At 43.6% G+C, this 19,059-nt stretch overlaps 1 protein-coding gene across 1 annotated transcript in view; it reads right to left on the reverse strand.

Annotated features, from left to right (window-relative positions):
• The window catches only part of ITGA9 (integrin subunit alpha 9), a 296,310-nt gene that overhangs the window by 242,008 nt on the left and 35,243 nt on the right, over positions 1-19,059 (reverse strand). Inside the window, exons 6-10 of the mRNA XM_054019618.1 lie at positions 13,553-13,682; positions 11,381-11,466; positions 8,821-8,889; positions 3,201-3,338; positions 142-247 (exon numbers count right to left, since the gene is read on the reverse strand). Coding sequence (XP_053875593.1) covers positions 142-247; positions 3,201-3,338; positions 8,821-8,889; positions 11,381-11,466; positions 13,553-13,682 — 529 coding nt within the window. The remainder of the gene's footprint in view (positions 1-141; positions 248-3,200; positions 3,339-8,820; positions 8,890-11,380; positions 11,467-13,552; positions 13,683-19,059) is intronic.

Below are 19,059 nucleotides of genomic sequence, written 5' to 3' on the forward strand. Positions count from 1 at the left end.
TGAAAGGTTTTCCGATGTGGATTAGAATGATGTTTCCACCTCTATTTTGAAACAGGATTTGATGGTAAAGTCCCTGTAATAACATTTTAAAAAGTCAGACTTGGCTAGAAACAGAACATGGCAGAATGGAAATGCACCGACCTGAGTATCCATCATCATCAATATCTCCTAGGGAGGCCATACTTTCCCCAAAGTGTGCATTGTAGGCATTGTCGCCATTCAGAACAAGCTGCTCTTCCAGGACTCCCTAGCAAACAGGAAAAAGGACAGGCTAAGAAAAACAGAGTGAGTGCTGAAAGCTACAGGGCCTCCCTGCCGGAACACACGAAACTCAGGAAACACCTAGGGCAGAGCTGCAGTGTGACTTCTGCACTGCTATCGAAGCCCCAGTGAATGCAGCTTGCCTGGATATATAAAACAAAAGGGTTAAACACAATCAATCTAATTGACCCCAAAAGTGATTTGAACTACACAGGACACACCACAGGCCAAAATCCTTAGTCATATCACATAATTCAAGAAACTATGTTCTACAGGAACACCCACATATGTGAGTTCACGTGAAGAGCCCTGGATTTTTCATGACTAGGGTAGAACAGGCACCAATTAAGTGACTATGCAAGCTGATAACTACTCCTCTGAATTTAAAACTGAAGTCGGAAAGAAGAGAATGCTTTTAAGAACACAGAAACACCACATATTAATTAATTCTCCATGCTCCAAAAATCCCCCAGTGATGATCTTACCTCATCTCTTTCAAGAACAGGGTTAGGAATTCTGCATGGTATTTTCAAAAGCGCTCAGTCTTGGTCTAAATCTGCTCCCTTGGAACTCAATGGAAGCAAGGTTAGGACTATACTGACTGTTTTTGAGAATCCCAATTTTTTTCTCTTTATACCCAGGAGAAAGGACTAATATGAATGATGTAATCAATATGCCAAACCAGAGGACTTGTTTGGCTCACTGAGTTTATCCATACATTAAACACCACTATTCAGTTCTTGTCCTGTTGGCATGTTGTATCCAAAGAATGCAGTCTCTAATCAGCATTTACTCAGCCAAAGCTCCCACTGAATTTAGCAGAGATTTCCCTGGGCAGAGACTGCAGGATTTGTGTCACAAGATTTGAAAACTCCTAAGCTATGCCTACCATGCTTGCAATGGTGCACATCGCTATAGCACTGCTAGTGGAGACACTCTAAGCCGATAGGAGAGAGCTCTCCCATCGATTTAATTACTCCATCCCCCATGAGTGGCAGTAGCTGTGCCAGCGGGAGGTCCTCTCCCGCTGACACAGCGCTGTTCACTCCAGCGCTTAGGTCAGTGTAACATATGTCGCTCAGGGGGGTGGTTCATTCATACCCCTGAACGACATAAGTTACACCAAAGTGGTAGTGTGTAGATAGCCCTAGACTTTGCATGTTAGAGAGCAAGGCAAAGAATGGACGAATGTAAAATGAAGAATAAAGAATAGCTAGAGTTAATATGGGAGAGAGAGAGAAAGCCCAGAACAAACTGACTTTTGCATTCACATGCCAACAGATGGCAACTCATGCCCACCCACTTTCTAGCCAACCTCATTTGAGTGAGCTTTAATTTCTTGCAATGAACCCTCAAGAGGAAAGGAACATTTCCACAAGAAAAAAAAAACTTAATTACTCAAGCCAACCTCAAGAGCTCACCTCAAGTGTTCAGATTTTTTTATTCCCCCCTTTGTGAATGAGGGCAGCACATGTAATACAGTCTTTTTCTTGGCTGCAGGGAGCTGCCGACATTAAAAAATCCTACATGAAGAAGTTGGGACACAGAGTATGGGGGGAGGAGGGGAAAGCATACAGCCCTGTATGTGTTACTTGTTTCTTTAGAGCACACACTGCCAGTGATTAGATATAAGTGTATCAAATCTATCATAATGCCGTATGTGCATGCTATAAAGTAATACGCTACATGCCATCAGGGTTATCTCTTATGGTGTATGTGTCATGTGAGTGGTGTGGGTGAGATAACTGAAATGAAGTGTTGTTCTGGCATCCATACCACAAAAATCCCAATCCTACAAATAGTTATTCATGTTACTTTACTTCACACGGGAAGCCCCAATGAAGTCAAGGTTGAAGGAAGGAGAAACTGCTACTAGCACCTCAAGTTGTTTTATTTAATACATCATTTACAGACACAAATAATTCACCTTTTCACCATGAGCTCTTTGGGGCAGGGATTGTCATTTACTCTAGGTTTGACATCACCTAGCACAATGGGATCCCAAAGCGGTTGACCTCTTGGCACTACTGCAATCAAACATTGAATAAGCAGCAGATCAAAGTGGGGGGGAGGGAAATCAGGGCTCATTTCAAGGATTGTTAATTGACAACTGAATTAACACAAATGCAAGTCTGTTTCTTTCACACACAGTCTGTAGGACTTGTAGGTAAATTTTATTTCCAGCAAAAATATATTATTAAAGTTATAAAAAGAAAGTTAATGTGAATCCAATAGTGCTACTGTTGAATCCAATGAAAAATCTCCCATTGACTTAAAGGGAGGAGAATTGGGACCTATATGTAAAAAAAATACAGCTCAATTCTTAGAGTCAGTTTAAAAAGGCACTTTCACAAACACATTTCCCTAAAAATATATATATGCCTTATTTTTCTTTAAACAATGTGTACTAATCATCTTCTTTCCTACTCCGGGAAGTCAAAGTTCAGAATATCCCAAGACTACAGTTGTGCAATGTGAAATTCAGTGGTTTCAGTCGAAAGGGCTTTCCACTGTAGACTTTCGATAAATAGCATCAAGTAATAATAGAAATCTATTCATGAGTTTCTCTTCAAATCCCTAGTGTTTTGTTTTGAGTTGTGGGTTTGAACCACCATCCAAAACACAAAGAATAACTCTGGTCAAAGCAGCTGATTTTCAGTTGGTTTTGACATCAAAAGCATGGAAATCCACCAATACCACCAAGTTTCAACATAAAACCAGAAATTTTGCCAAGCTTCCTCAAAAGATTCACATTTTCATGACTAGACTCCTGAGTTTATAAAAAAAACCATGATACCAGATGATTTTTGACTGGCTTCATGTTTTGTTGGAAACACGCACACACACACACACCCCGTGTATGTAAGACACCAAATTTCATGGTAAACCACAGCTGGACTGACCCTCCCGCCACATGCTCATCCACTTTGCATACTCACATTTCCTCTGTTGATATAGACTGTGACTTGACCCTCATCCCTGATCTCAGAAAACATGGGTGCTCCAACCAGCAGGTCTGAAAGTCCATCCGAGTTCAGATCAACTGCACATAAGGAGGAGCCAAAGTAAGAGCCCATCTGTAACCAAGCCGAGTCACAACAAAGCATTCAGTATCTGCCCACACACAGGAGGAAATCATTTATGTTTTTTTTAACATCAACTGATGACTTGCTGCTTTATCTCACACTAGCAGCCCTACGGAGAAACCTTAGGGAATTTTTTGGCAAGAATTAGGCACTTTATTATAACTGTGCATCAGCTCAGACAGTTTGTAGAAGGAATAAAACTCACACTCCAAGACATACTTAAAAGAGGCACTAAACGGCCTTACATTAGAACAGCTTTTGCTCGGCAAATATCTAAAATGAGGAAGAGGAGAATTAGCAGCCTGGGCCAAGATTTTCAGAAGTGACTGGTGATTTTTGAGGCCTAATGTCACACAACTGAATGGGACCTGATTTTCAGAGGGTGGTGCTCAGCACTTGCTAAAATCATGCCACTTTTCAAGCTGTCTCAAGCTGGAGTCCCTAGTCATTCTTGAAAATCTTTTTCCTGGTCTTTTTAAATTTCTCACCATCAACCAGAAAGAAAAGTAGTGGGCTGACTGCAGGATTTTTTCCATGCTAAGCAGCTATATTTGCATCAGGAGGTTACTTCCAGTTCATGAGACGTGAGGGGCAAGTTTTGGAACTGATGGGCTGGGAAGCACAGCCCCAGAGGATTGTAGGATAGCATTGTAGGATAGAGTCTGGCAGACTCCCCAGACCAGAGTCTGGCACCCCAGATTTGAACTGCATCCACACTGCAAAATACCTGGGCCCTGTCCCACATTACAGAAGGGCTCAGACTCTCTGACTCACCCCTCCAGCATGGGCCACTGACCTAAGTCAAGAGGGGTTACTAGCCTAAGTCAGACTAATTTCTGTGTGGAAGGAAGACGGGCTTGGGTTTGAACCTGAGTCTGAGCCTGGGCTTGGCATGCTGTGTTGACATACCCATACAGGCTGTGACTGCAAGCTAATCAGCCTAAGGCCCTAAGTCTGCAGTCCCTACTACACAGAACTCCCATTGGTTTCAGTGGGAGTTTCATGCCCAGAACTTGCAGAATCAAGCCCTAAATGTGTAGTCAATTTCTATCTACAATGAAAGATATCAGGCTGAGAAATTTAGGAGAGAATGAAAGACTTAGGTGTATTATCAGATTTATTTCAAATAACTATTATTGTAGAACATTAAATACTAATCACCCACCCAAATATACCCTTAAACCCACAGGCGTGCACACAGGGTGTGCCGGGTGTGCCCACGCACACCCTAATGCAGGGGTGGGCAAATAGCCCCACTCCCCGGCAGGGCAAGCCACGGGGTCCGCGCTCCCGGGCCTGAGTGCCCGGCCGAGCGCAGCACGCTGCCGGCCCCTCCCCCGCCTTCCTCCTCCCCTGAGCCATGCTGCCGCGTGCGCAGCACTCTGGGGGCCAGGGCTGCACACTCCCACGGGGCAGCATTTGGCTCCGCGGTGAGGCAGACATGCTCCCCCCTCCCCTGGAGCCATGCTGCCGCGCGCAGCGCTCTGGGGGCCGGGGCTGCGCACTCCCGTGGGGCAATGTTTGGCTCCGTGGGGAGGCTAGCAGCCTCATCTCATGGTAAGGGGTCCGGGCCAGGGGGGTTGAATAAGGGGTGGGGGCAGTCAGGGAACAGGGTGGGTTGGATAGGGGGTGGGATCCCGGGGGGTGGTGGTAGTTAGGGGCGGGGGGTCTTTGGAGGGGGCAGTCAGGGAGCAGGGGGGATTGGATGGGGCATGGGAGTCCCGGGGTCTCTCAGGGGGCGGGGAGTGGATAGGGGTCAGGACAGTCAGGGGACAGGGAGCAAGGAGGGCCCTGGGGGGGTGTCTCTGGAGGGGGTGGTCAGGGCACAAGGAGCTGGGAGGGGTTGGATGAGTCTGGAGTTCTGAGGGTGCAGTCAGGAGGCAGGGGTGTGGAGAGGGGTTGGGGGAGGCAGGGAGCGGGGGGGTTGGATGGGTCCTGTCAGGGGTGAGGAGCAGTTGAATAGGCGTGGGAGTCCCGGGGGTCTGTCTAGGGGCGGGGGTGTGGATAAGGGTCAGGGCAGTCAGGGGACAGGTTGGGGGTAGGGTCCTAGGGAGCAAGTCAGGGGACAAGGAGCAGGGAGGCTTAGGTAGGGAGTGGAGTCCTGGAGGGCAGTTAGGGGCAGGGGTCCCAGGAGGGGGTAGTCGGGGGGGACAAGGAGCAGGGGTGGGTTGGGGGTTCTGACGGGGGAAGTCAGGGGGCAGGAAGTAGGAGGGAGTGGATGGGGGCGTGACTAGGGCAGGGGCGGGGCTAGGGTGGGGCTCCCTGGGTGCACACCCTAATGAAATAGGCTGCGCACACACTTAAACCACACTTGAGGTTTGATTTAAAATACAAGTAAGAAAATTGAAGGCAAAACCAGACACGGTCTTTAATTCCCCACTGGCCAAGATATACCAGTGCATACTTCATAGGGCACAGTTACAGCTCATCTACCAGCACATTCTACTGCTATAGCTACCAAGATGCTCACCAATGACTTTGTCTGCCCAATCTGCTCACGAGCAAAGCCTGACACTTTGGACTTCAGAGTCATTCCAGAATCCACAAAAAGACAGAGCATGAACATGTCATCGGCAAACCGATGGACTACACACACACTAGCGCATAGGTCTCAAATGTCTCATTTCGACGGACATCACACATTTTAGCCCAAGAGCCATCTGCTTTCCACATTAATCTGGTCACCCCTCGCTTTTATTGTTGACAACTGTTTACATCAGAAATGGAGAAGCATGAAACTGAGATTACAAAGTTACTTAAACTTTTTTTTTTTAATTACGACTCTCACCGCTTATTACATTTGCTACATACATACTGATTTTAGGGTCTCATTTTGGGTTTTTATCACACACGGAGTCCCGCATTTGGGCCTTGACAGATTACAGTGTATGAAACAGAGCCAACCTATTAGGGTATATCCATACTGCTGTTGGGAGCTTGCTTCCCAGCACAGATACCCAGTCTCATGCTAGCACTGCTCAAGCTAGCATGCTAAAAACAGCAGCATGGTGATGGTGGCAAGGGCGGTGATTCAGGCTAGCTGCCTAATTACAAAACCCGTCCAAACTGCAGCAGCCACACTGCTCTTTTTAGCACATTAGTTTGAGCAGACCTAGCACGTGCCTGTCTATCTGCGCTGGGAAGCATGCTCCCAGCTGCCATGTAGATATGCCTATAGGCATAATGGGAAACAGGCAACAGCCACTCTGGTGTTCAAGTTGAGAATGTAACATTACATCTACAAGATTCCGTGAACTGTTTGGAAGCTGTAAGGACAGCGGGGTGAGCTAAGGATAGCGTTTCAGCATGTAACTCTGATTTTTGTGTCTATTTGGGTTTAAGGTCAGACCTTTAAAATTATCTGACTCACTAGTTATTTTGTAGTGGAATTCCCCTGGTGGATTTTTTTGGTTTATTTTTTTAAAATCCAGTAATGTTTTAAAACAAAATTCTCATGGACAGTGAGTTAGAGTTATGAAAAACATTTCACTATGTATTCAAGCAGCTTTAAGGAAAAGGCGGTTATTTACCCAACTGTGCAGTGTGGGTGAGTTCATGTTACTGTGAGAACCTTACATTTCTGCCTGTGTTTTTATTTGTAACCACAGGATTGCATTAACTCTTTTCCATATTTGATTTCCCAACCTTTTTCGCCTTACGAAAAGAGAGGAGGGAAAAACTGCCTGTGCATTATGTCAAGTGTGCATGGGACATGAGAGGCACGAACCCATACCTTTGTTGCTAAAACAGTGTTTGGTTTGATTTCGTTTCCAGCAATACTCATTAAGTGAGCATTGCACATCAAATTACATATCACTATGGAAAAAGAAGGCAGGTATTTGTTTATTTTTTAATAAATTATAGCTCCGATTTTACAGGAAATGGAAGGATGGGGCACATGACAATCTACAAATACTTGAAGGATATAATCACTAAAGAGGTGCAGAATTATTAATGGTATTTATAAATGGGAATAGTGAGATTAAATTAAGAAAGGAAAAGTTTTGGCTGAGTAGCCAGAACACTTCCCGATAGTTCTATGTGTTAAGCTCAGGAATAGTTTTTCAAGAGAACTGATGGAAGCATCATCACTCAGGGCATTTAAAAGTAGACTAGAAGAAACACAAGAAAATGCACTAGAGGAAACAATCAGGCACCAGCAGGGAGATATACTGGATGAACTGATAGCATCACAGAAATTTGAGCTGAAAAAGACCTATCGGTGCAAAACAAAATAGTGGAGACCTAAAAAACGTAATCACTTCATCCACCACCTATTCATCCTGGGGATTTTCTCCTGTCCCCAGTGTTTGAGCAACTTTCTATAAAATGTGCTTATGATTCATTGAGACTTTGGCAAAGTGTCCCAATGACAGGCTGATAATCGCATCACCTAGTATAGCCAAATTTAATTAGTACTGTATACTGTTCAAGGTCTTCATCTCTTTTAGAGCCTGACTGCACAGCCAGAGCACAGAGTGAGAATACAAGCGGTTCCTTCTGGACAGCCATGAGCTAGGCAGACAGTCTCTTCCTCAGAGATTTATCCCTAAATAAAGCACATTCCTGTTGTTCCCTAAAGCTGGATCTGCTATGTATTTGTTTTCCTGAGGACATAACACCTATCACCACCAAGGCTCCTGGTCAAGGAGAAGGTGTACTTCTCCCTACCCCAGCATGACCTCACACAGGGAAGTGGAGTTTGACTAGGTACTGCTAGAATATTAAAACAAAGGACCAATGGTTAGCTCTAAGGAACGAATCCTCAAACCAGCACCCAGGGCAGATGCATGGACGGAAGAGGGAAACAATCCTTCCTCAACGTAATGGAGCTGCTCCACAGCCCGCTACTATAACTCTAATGTACCCGCCGCCTCCTCCTCAGAGGGATAGGGAGAGAAGCTCTGGACATATGAGAATCAGTTGCTATACAGGATCTACCTCTTTCCTAGTTTGTCCTCCACAGCTGAGCTTTGTAGGGCAGCCCAAACCTTGCACTTTGGCATAGTGAACTCTCTGCTGTTACGAAGGCAGGAACAGGATTTCCCTTAAAGAGCTTGTCTACACAGCAAGTTATGCATAGCAAGCCAGGGTGTGATTCTACAGTACACCGACTTGCTGCACAGCAACCTCCCACATGAACCCTGCTACAGTGCAGTCAAATCCCAGAGTGCGACAAGCTGGTACACTGCAGATTCACAGCCTGGTTTGCTGAGGAGTAACTCTCCATGCAAACAAAGTAAGTTTTTATCGGCTCTAACAGGAATTTTAATTGCAAATATTACCAGACCTTTTACTCCACAATTCCAGCACTGAGCAGATGCTACCACTATGATAGAAAAGATGGTTGGTCTAAATGATGGCTTTAGGACTTCTGGGGATTTTTACACCTAAATCAGACACTTAAGAAGCTATTAATTCAAAATAATACCAATTGAAATAGCCACATTATTTTTTGTCAAGAATCGCTCACCTTTTTACCTGATGCCTGAAAAATCTTTATTAAGGAGCCTGATCGCCTGTCTGTTCTGAAAATATAAACCTATCAAATGGAAACAAAAACAAAAGCAGTTACAAACACTGACCACCAGGATAAGTAGTTTATAATGTTATGAATTCATCAGTGCAGTCTGGGTATATATGTACTTTACTCATTGTAATAAAGTGATTATTAATATTTGCCAAACTCCGAATTCAAGGTGATCCTCCTGCCTTTTCTAAAACAAAAGATGAAATTCCCATTTTAGTACCAGATGTTAGAGGTCTCTTGTCATTCCAAGTACTTAAATAGTATCCTAATGCTGGGGGGGGCGGTGTGTGTGTGTGTGTGTGTGTGTGTGTGTTTAAAAAGACCCACTGCACAAAAGCCATAATCTCAAGCACAAGTCTCTTGGAAAGGAATAGCAAAGTGCCCCAGAGTAACTAGGGATGAGAATCTGACTGGTTATCGGGATCTTCCCACCCCTACCTTCTGTGCCAATTCCAACACCCTCCTCCCTGCCCCACCTCCGCCTCAAAAATGTGTGCAGTCTAGGTAGCAAGAGAAATGTCAAGCTGTTTTAGCAAAGGTCAGGGTAAAAACTGAAATCACACCAGTAAATGTGTTAACACCTTATCAGTCAAATTTTTTTCAAATGTTACAAAATTACAATCTATAGCAGCAGCACTAACTTGTGTTCATACAAGTTACTCTTAGAATACCCTTTTTAATATGTCCCGGACTGCATGCGCTTACATGGTGAATCAGCCTCCATGTTGATGTTTTCTGACATTGGTCCTTTTCTCTCCATTGTTTTTCATGTAGATGAATTTTCATATTGTTTACAGTTACTCATTCAGAAAGTACACTTTTGAATGAGAATCTTGTTTAAAAATGGCTCCCATTTCATTCACACTGTTTTACAGGATGTTATGACTGATTCATACAAGCTGGCAAACAAGCCACAATGAGCAACCTTGAGGGTAGATAGCTGGGTCATTAAACCAGTAGAAAGTGTGGAAGACTGAACGAAATGAAAAATCTTCCTTGAAGTAAATATAGAGATATTTGTATCATAATAAACATTATACCTTCCTCATTGTGGACAAAATAGACAAGGCTAGTAGCAGTGGAGAGTCATTATAACGTAGTGATTTGGACACAGATTCATAGATTCTAGGACTGGAAGGGACCTCGAGAGGTCTTCGAGTCCAGTCCCCTGCCCGTATATATACTCAAATATAAGCCACTTATTGGTTGTTTTTGACTGTCTAATTGATTTGGTTGTAATACAGGTAAATACAGCAATGCAAGATCAAAAAAGCTACTAAAGACTATTAGATCTTCTGCTCCTCAGGAGGCCAATACACTCCTGGCACAATGTAGGGTATTAGTACTGTCCTACTGTCCCAGAGCAGTACTGCAGCTCATTAATATTTTCATTTAGAACCAGAAAGAGTAAAGAACCTAACATTTAATAAAATCCCCATTTGCTTGCAACGAGGAACAAGTCTCCACTGAAGTCTTGAGTCACTTGTTAGCTCAGAGCAGCAGCAACAGTAAAATCTGAAGTCAATTCATCCATTTCTGACCAGCAGGTGTCAGTGTAGTTAATAGGACCAGGCATCCTTTCATCTGTAAAGCGGATCATTGGAGCCAAGGACTTGATGTATTAAATTACATAGTGAATTATTAATGGGCACTTAATAGCTGCGTGCACCTGGAGCTTTAAGGTGCTGTATATTTCTCTGAAGCAAATCAAATACTGTACCTTATTGCGAACATTACCCTTGGACATGGGGGGAAGGGGAGCAGGGGAAAGAGATTAATCTAGATACAATGACATGAAGACAGAGATTACCTTGGGTTTCATAATGGCCTGGTCCAGAGGAGATGAGGAGCCAAGGGTTCTGAGTATTAAACTCCAATTTTGCCGCTGACTTGAATTTTGTAATTTTGGACAAGTCACTTAAGCCCCTCAGCCTTAGTTACCCCATCAGCAATATGGAGATAATTATAATTCCTGTCATAGGGAAGTCGTCATCATGGCAAATCCCAAAAGCACTACCCAGCTCAACCTCTGGCCAGGTGCTCTGGCTGTGTTTTCAACTTATATCCATCACTGGCAACCTTATTGAGCCACCAATGCTTTTGGTGTCTGCATGATCACCAGCAGTGGCACTTGTTCATACACAGCTTCACAATTCGTTGGTCTTCCCTTCTGATAACTCCATACCAACAAGGCCACCAAAACCAAACTAGTTCTATTTTAAGCAAAATAGGTTTTAAAAAAACTTCAGACAGAAGAGTGATTTTTGAATTAACGTCTCTTTAAAAAAAAATGATTTAAAAATGGGGGGGGGAGGAAGGAGCACCACAAGGGGCAGATAGGGTAAATTTGAGGACCTCATCAAATTTCCTCACCTCTTCCAGGCAAGTGCTCAAAAATTAATCTTCAGACAAAATCTCTTGGTTCATTAAGTTTACAGGAACTAAGTCAATATATTTTACCCAGTCACATCTGACTGTATCATTGTTTGACTAAAAGCCACACCTTTCCGATGCCTCCATCCTGGGGAGCTCCTCCTGCGACGTCCGTGGTAGTTGGCTGGGAGAAATGACCTGCTGTCACTGCGTATCCTGTGCAGGAGGTTGGGTGGGGTGATGGGGAAGAGAAAGGAAAAAAACCAAAAAGGAAAAACGTGAGAAACAGGTTAGCCATCTGGATCACACTAATCAAGTTCCACAGTTCCTCTTGGAGTATAAATATCCCAGCGTCATGAAAAAAGCAGCAGGCACTCACTTTATACAGGAACTCGCCAACATTCAGTTCAAGTGTACATCACAGCAGGAAATTACAGTAAGCATTCAATTGTTTTTCCAAAAGCCAAGAAGGTGAAGGTGTGGGTGGGAGCCCGGTGAAGGATAGGCAAAGGTAAGAGGGACAATAAGTTAAGAATCCAGATGTGAGAAGAATGAGAAGCAATAAAAACAGAAACCTGCACACAGACAGTCAAGTGACCATATCATCAGAAAGAAACAGCTTTCATGCCCAGGGCCGGTGCAACCCATTAGGCAACCTAGGCAGTCGCCTAGGGCACTAGCATTTGGGAGGCGGCATTTCGGGTCCTTCGGCGGCAACTGGATCTTCAGCCACCCCGGTCGTCGTCGGCATTTAGGCGGAGGGAGTTGGGGTGGGGGGGTGCGGGGAGGGCCGCCTGCAGCAAGTAAGATGGGGGGTGGCACGCAGGGGAACTCCCCGCCCCAGCTCACCTCTGCTCCGCCTCCTCCCCTGAGCACACTGTTTCGCTCTGCTTCTCTCCCTCACAGGCTTGCAGCACCAAACAGCTGATTGGCGCCGCAAGCCTGGGAGGCGGGAGAAGTGGAGCGGCGACGGCGTGCTCGGGGAGAAAGCGGAGCAGAGCTGGGGCAGGGAGCTGCCGCACGGCTCCCCGGGCCGGGGGGAGCTGCCGCAGGGGGGGCAGAGAGCTGCCACAGGGCTCGGGGGGGGGGGCGGCACAAGGTGGAAGTTTTGCCTAGGGCGCGAAACATCCTTGCACCCGCCCTGTTTATGCCTGTGAATGACAGTCTCATGTATGTCAAAGAGAATAATACTCCCTCCGTTAAAGCAACTGCCCATCATGGCATGGAAAAATCAAGTGCCTTTTCAGTTCATAGGGAAAAAAACAAAACATTAGATGAAGAGGTCAACAAAATTAATGCTTGAAAAAGAAAAAACAGGAGAGAATTTGAAACAGTATATAAAGAAAGTGTATTTGAAACAGGTAGATCAAAGTTTTATCTTGTTTGCTAAATTAAAAATGATATATAATAAGTTTAAAGGAGTCTAAGGAGAGAACTGGGTTTCTTTTCCTTTTAAGGATGTTTTGCATTCAGCTCGTCCCTCCATTGTGAATTATGGTTCTCCCATCCACATGCTAAACACTGTAATTCAGGTCTAATCAGTGGAAAAATCTATATATGACTTTACATATATACACACACTGTTCATTTAACTATCCTTGAGTGGCACCCGCTAAATTATATTTATAAAAGACTGCAGGTTAAGGAAAATCAGCCTGAGTCTTTAGTCAAACAGCATTAGACTGTTGCCTGTTGAGTTTTTCAAGTCTTGACACTCCTAAACACTGGGGATTAGGTGGAAGCCTTTAAATTAATTTCACTTGTGACATCAGTTGATTTTAAAGCAAGGCCTCTAGAAGTTAAAGCCTAGTCTGTTAAACACCTACAAAATCTGCTCCACTCCCTAGCCCATCCCTCAATAGTCTCTTACTAATAAATCATTATATAGTGCTTTGTTTCTTCAAGTAAACTAATCATTTTACAGATACAGAGGAGCTGCTTAGCCCAAACCACACAGTAAGTAATGGCATGGCCACAACTAGAACTCTGGCATTCCTGGCTTCCCGTCTGTTACTTAGCCTACTAGACCATACAGTCTCACAATGCAAACCTGTTTTCTATATTCCAACAGCTATAATGTTTGGGGTGGGGGGGAAGAAATGAACTAGTGAAAGTCCTTCACTGCTTTTTTCCTATATATTTTGTCAGGTAACCCACCAGCCACTCAAACCATTTTAAGCTAGCCACTTATTCTTTTACTCTTTTACTTTACACCAACAAAACATTATTTCCACTGAAAAACAATTGCACCATTATTTTAACCTATTTCCAGCCTGACATCGGGGTCCGAGCAGCTACTTGCCTAAGTACGTGTACCGCCTGGCTATCACAGCATCATCATTCAGTTTGAAATAGGTGTTGTCAGTGAGGTTCAACACTTTGATAGTTCCCGTCCAGTAAAAAGACCCTGGTGCTCCCATGATGACCAGCTCCTATGAGAGAAAAGAAAACAGAGATGGACAAGAACCAGAAAAAAAATATGAAAGAATTAATCGCAGCAAGCAATGGTTATGTTTTTTAGGGCCAGGGGAGAGTTAAATCAAGGTTTCACGCATGAATCTGCCCACAGAAAAGAGTCAGAATTATTCCTATGTTTATACAGTACTTTTCATCCCAAACATCCCCCTAAGCAAGTTTTTGCCAATACTGGAGGCACTTCACCCCACTATTAAAATACCTAAGCTCTCCTCCAACCCTTGCCCTTCACACAGATACCAGGAATCAATACACCTCTGTTGAACCCTCCTGCTACCTCTACAAGAAGCATCCCCAATCAATCTCACAAGCTATTGAACATGCCTACAAACATGCTCTTCCAACAACTGTTCCTCCCAGCGTCCTCCTACTACCCCCAAGAAGCATCAAAACTGAGCTACAGAATCCATCCACTTGTTCAACATGCACCCTGGATCTACCTCCCAACCTGCTGCCGACGGCTCACAGCTTCCAGGTGACATTGTAGACAAAAAGTCTATGGTTCAAAACAGGCTGAAGGACCAGATCCTCAGCTGCTGTAAGTCAATTGATCCTTACATCAACTGAGGATTTGGACCTATGTATTTAAGAGAAATTGATTATATGAGGACCTTAAAAATGTAGATTGTCCCCGTCTGTTTAAGGCTGTGTTTTGAGGGTGGAACTGTGCAAAACTCAGACCAGAGTCATGTACTTCAGCGGAGTTTCAAAAGGGACCTGGGACAATTTATAGTTTCAGGTGGAAACTACTAGGCACCTGATGGTTATACTTTGTTTTGATCTGAAATCAGGAAAAATGTGATGGTATTAACATTTCAGCTGAGTTTTGCTTTGAGTTTCTTGGACTTGACATTCAAAGCAAAACTCAAGCTGAACAAAGTCTTGTGAACTAAAATCAAAGAAAGATTCAAATGGACCCGTGCAAGTGGAAGCCACTGAGTTTCCCATCATTCCATTTGAGAGAAGGGGAGCCTTCTAATTATCAATGAGAACCACACACATGTAATATACAGTGGTAGTGGTGGAAAAGAAAAACAAAAACAAAACAAGCTGAGCTCAGAGTGAAATCATAGAGATGGTGATCCCTGGCTGAAAGCCAAGCCCAGCTGAAAAAACTAGTGTCACATTTGAAGGATTTGATTTAGCTGAACTAGGAAAGGGTAGAATAGGAGTTAATATAAGCTCATCATAAGAACTGGACAGTCTCTGATGTAAGAGAACTGAGTGAAAACTGGCTTCTATTTTCCTCACCCCTCAATAGTGTATGAGACATTCAAACTCATTGCTGGTGAGAGAGACTAACCTTGCTGTATTCCACAGGTACTGGGGAAAACCACACTCTTTCCTTTTACCTTGGCACAAGCCATGAATCGTGGTCATCATGCAAACTGTACAAGTCTTGGAATTGACTAAGTTACAATGTCACTGTTTCTGCTGGTTTGCCAGAGGAGCACAATAGGGAAAGGGAGGAACCAACTTTTTTTCCCCCATTTAAGGTCTATGCCTATATGAAGCTTGCCTTGTTCTGAGGAGTTTATCAAAGTTTGATCAAAGTGTAGGAATATCACTACTACTACATCATGAATGTTGTTCCTAAAAGGAGAAGACTATGTCTAAGTGCTTCAGACCACCTAAAGTGAAGCCGCTGTAGAAATGTGCCTCTGTAGAAACAAATTGGTGCAGGAGGCAGACTGGGGGCGGGGGGAAAGGAGGAAAGCTGCAAGGCAAAGTAAAGGGATTTAAAGAGTGACACTTCTGGGAAAAGTGTCAGAATCTAGGCCCAGTTTTCAAATGTGGGATTCTATATGGACATGCAAACCCCACATTAGGATGCTCTTAGAATATAAAATAGGCATTTCTGAGCACAGCAGACTGAAAAAATGATACACTGACCTGTAGCTTTTTATGTGCATCTTTTAATTAAAATCTAAGCAGTTGTGTTTCTGTTGCTTGTATGACGGAAGACCACCTCCGGATGGTGAAATGGAAGATCATTTCTTTTCTCAGGGGACCATGTATAACGATGAGGCAGAATCCCACCTGGGATTATTATATCATGTGCTGTCATTTGAAAGCCCTTCATCCAGGATTTTTTTTAAATGTATGTTTTGGTGACTGAAGATCTGTTGTGTACAATGTGAAATAAGGCAGCTAGAGCTTTTGGAAGGAAATCCCATACTCAGTTCCCTAAATCCAGAGAGACTTTACTCCAAACCATAGGGCGTTGGAGGGAATTCTCTGCCACATCAATGATGAACGTAATAAGCATTATTCTCAGCTCTGACAAGACAGAGCAGCACAGCCATGAATTATTGCTGTACAATTGTGCGAATGTATATGTAAATCTGTGCCTCATGCAGCTATACTATGAAATCCAGGAAGCCTGTGGTACAGAGTTTCCTTGTTTCTTTTCATTGTGCTGACAGACAGCTGGTTTTCTTCACCTGTTTTTTATAAAAAAGGTCACAGGAAATTGTAACCCAGCAATCATGCCAGTAACACAGCCCCATTACCAGAAGAGTGGTGAAACTCCTGTGCTAGAGAGTTCCAGTCCAGCGGAGGCTAAATACAGGCATTTCATGATGATACACAAGGACATAGATTGCAATACGCAGCTAAATAGAGGGGTGTGCTAAGCTACAGGTTTTTTTTCTTGGGAGTGGCTATGCCCTTGAGAACAATGGATTTTCCCTGGGCAGAAACAACTAGCATCAGCAGGATTGAGTGCACGAGTGTACAGTAGGGGCTTCCCTGTTTGACCCAGAAGTCGTTTATCTACATTTCCTGCTCAGGCTGAAGCTCCATAAGGCAGGAGCACTAAAAGTTCAAAGACATCTTTTGAACTAGGCTGGTGAGGGAGGTTTACAGCATGGAAAAAGAAACAGCCTTGATAGTACAGACAAGCCAGGAAACAGCTGTTGCTGACAAGTCTCCTGTTACCAGACACACCGCCATTGTCATAAGGGCTGCCACCCATTCCCAGTATACTTGGGAATATCTCATTCCCGTTTTTCATGCAGCATACCCTAATTCTGTTTATATCAACCAAGACAAGAAACCCTCTGGGCCAAATTTGATGGTGGTGTGTAAATTAGATCCCTCTCACATTACCTTGAACTCCTCGCACCGATTACCCCCACTCTGCTGACGTCTAGGAGAGCTCTACCTTCCGTACCAGAAGGCATAAAGAGACTCGCTTAAATTCCACCTCCTTGGCACATAAATTCTACTAGCTTAGACTCCAATAGACTAGGAACCCGAAAAGAACGTAAGCAACTCCAAGGGAGTCTAACTCAGTGTAAGGGGCTCTAACTTACACATCACCTCCAAGTCTGACCCTCTGCATCTATGGGAATTTAAATAAATAGTCAAAGTGAGTCTAACTGCATGTTAAGGATGGCTAAGTTTATGTGATATATACACTCAGGGGACAGGAAGAAAATGTTACACAGAGTTTGTCTACACAGCAGGTAATGCGCACTATGTGGGTGTGGTTTCTAAAGCGCGCTGATATACACCTCTACCCCGATATAACACGAATTCAGATATAACGCAGTAAAGCGGCACTCTGGGGGGATGGGGCTGCGCACTCCGGCGGATCAAAGCAAGTTCGATATAACGTGGTTTCACCTATAACGCGGTAAGATTTTTTGGCAACCAAGGACAGCATTATATCGGGGTAGAGGTGTATTGCACACTAACTGGTCCATGTAGACCCTGCTGTTGAAAATTCCCTAGTGCATTTTTACATATTGCTGTTTCAAACAGAACTACATTAAAAGCACACTAGGAACTCTTAGGGCACACCAGCAGGGTCTATAAGGACCAGTTACTGTGCAAAACATTAGTGTGCTTTAGAAACCACAACCATATAGTGCACATTGCTGCACTGCGTAGCTAAGCCCATAGATTCCCTTCTAGTATTGCTTGGAGTCACTTGGACTCCCATCAGAATTTGGACCTCTCAGATTAGTGGTTACATTCTTTTCTTCTCCTTTTCCATTGTCTCCAGCACTTTTGAGGTTCATGAATTTTAAAATTTTCTTACTGCATCTGCTATTGCTCCTCTTGCTGTGCATCTATTAGTTCTCTCTCAAGCACTCTGAACTGGCAATTCAAAGCTATACCTTCTGGCAGTCACTAACAGGAAGCAATGCTTCCAAAGTAACTGATTTAGGACAGCCCAGGAGTTAGCAGGCTAATGGCAATGGCACACACTGAAGTAAAAACAATAGAAAACCATTGACTACTTTTAAAGATGAAGGAACCAGACCCAGGGAAGAAGGGGCAGAGGGTTGATTGGAATAGAAAGATGAATAGAAGTAGAAGGGGAGAACTGAGAAGAGAAGGCCCTAAGTTTATGCCGCTTTCCAGATCCCACCTATCCTATTCCATCCTTCTATTGGCCTCCTCTTTCTTTTTTATCAAACGGGATATTGAATAGGGGCTTAATTTATCTACAGTGTTTCACTAAATGAACCGTTAATAATCATGCTATCCTCCACCTTTCAGTGCATCAGCAGAAGTCACAGACATCTCACCATTGGATTAAACAGTGGAACTTCAGGAAAGTTTCATCTTAGGTCTGAATTTCGCAGCTCAGGCCCATCTCTGATATTGTATCAATGTAAAGTCATCATCATTAGTCACAAAGGCCAGGATTTTCAAACATGTGTAGAGATGTTACATGCCCAGCTTAGGACAACTTGAAGGGATCTGATATGCTGAATGTGTTGGGCATCCACTCTCTGCACCTCAGGCCTCTTTTCCAAAAAACTCTCAAATTGGGAACCCAAAAATCACTAGTCACTATTGAAAAATGTTGGCCTAATATTTGTTTTTATCTTTCTAAACATACAGCAAACAATATTCTAGACCATGAGACAGGTAAAAATCTATTTTGATGCCTTAAACATTGATCATGTAACGTTTGCTCAAACAAGTAGTCCCACTAATAGTAAAGGAGCTACCGTCATGAGGAAGAATTGCTCAAGTGAGTAAGGGTTATAGGACTCAGCCCTTACCGAATCACATATGAAGAGAGAAACAGACTCTTTCCTCCATGGTATCTTTGGCTTTAAAAACTAACAGGAAAAAAATGAAGAAATTCTGAAAAGAGATGAGTGTACCATTAGGAGAAGGTAGTTTGTGTTTGATATGAATGCTACTGAGAAATTTAGGGTAAAATGTTCTAATTTTTTGGAAGTTCAAAAACAAAATTTCACTGCAGAAATAATGAACCCTAATGTCATTGAAGTGAGATCAATTATGTTAAATCAGGGATTAATTTGACCCAGCATTTATGTAACTGCCCAGCCACGGCTCTGAAAAACA

Source organism: Malaclemys terrapin, chromosome 2, assembly GCF_027887155.1.
Source record: "Malaclemys terrapin pileata isolate rMalTer1 chromosome 2, rMalTer1.hap1, whole genome shotgun sequence".
NCBI lineage: Eukaryota > Metazoa > Chordata > Testudines > Emydidae > Malaclemys > Malaclemys terrapin.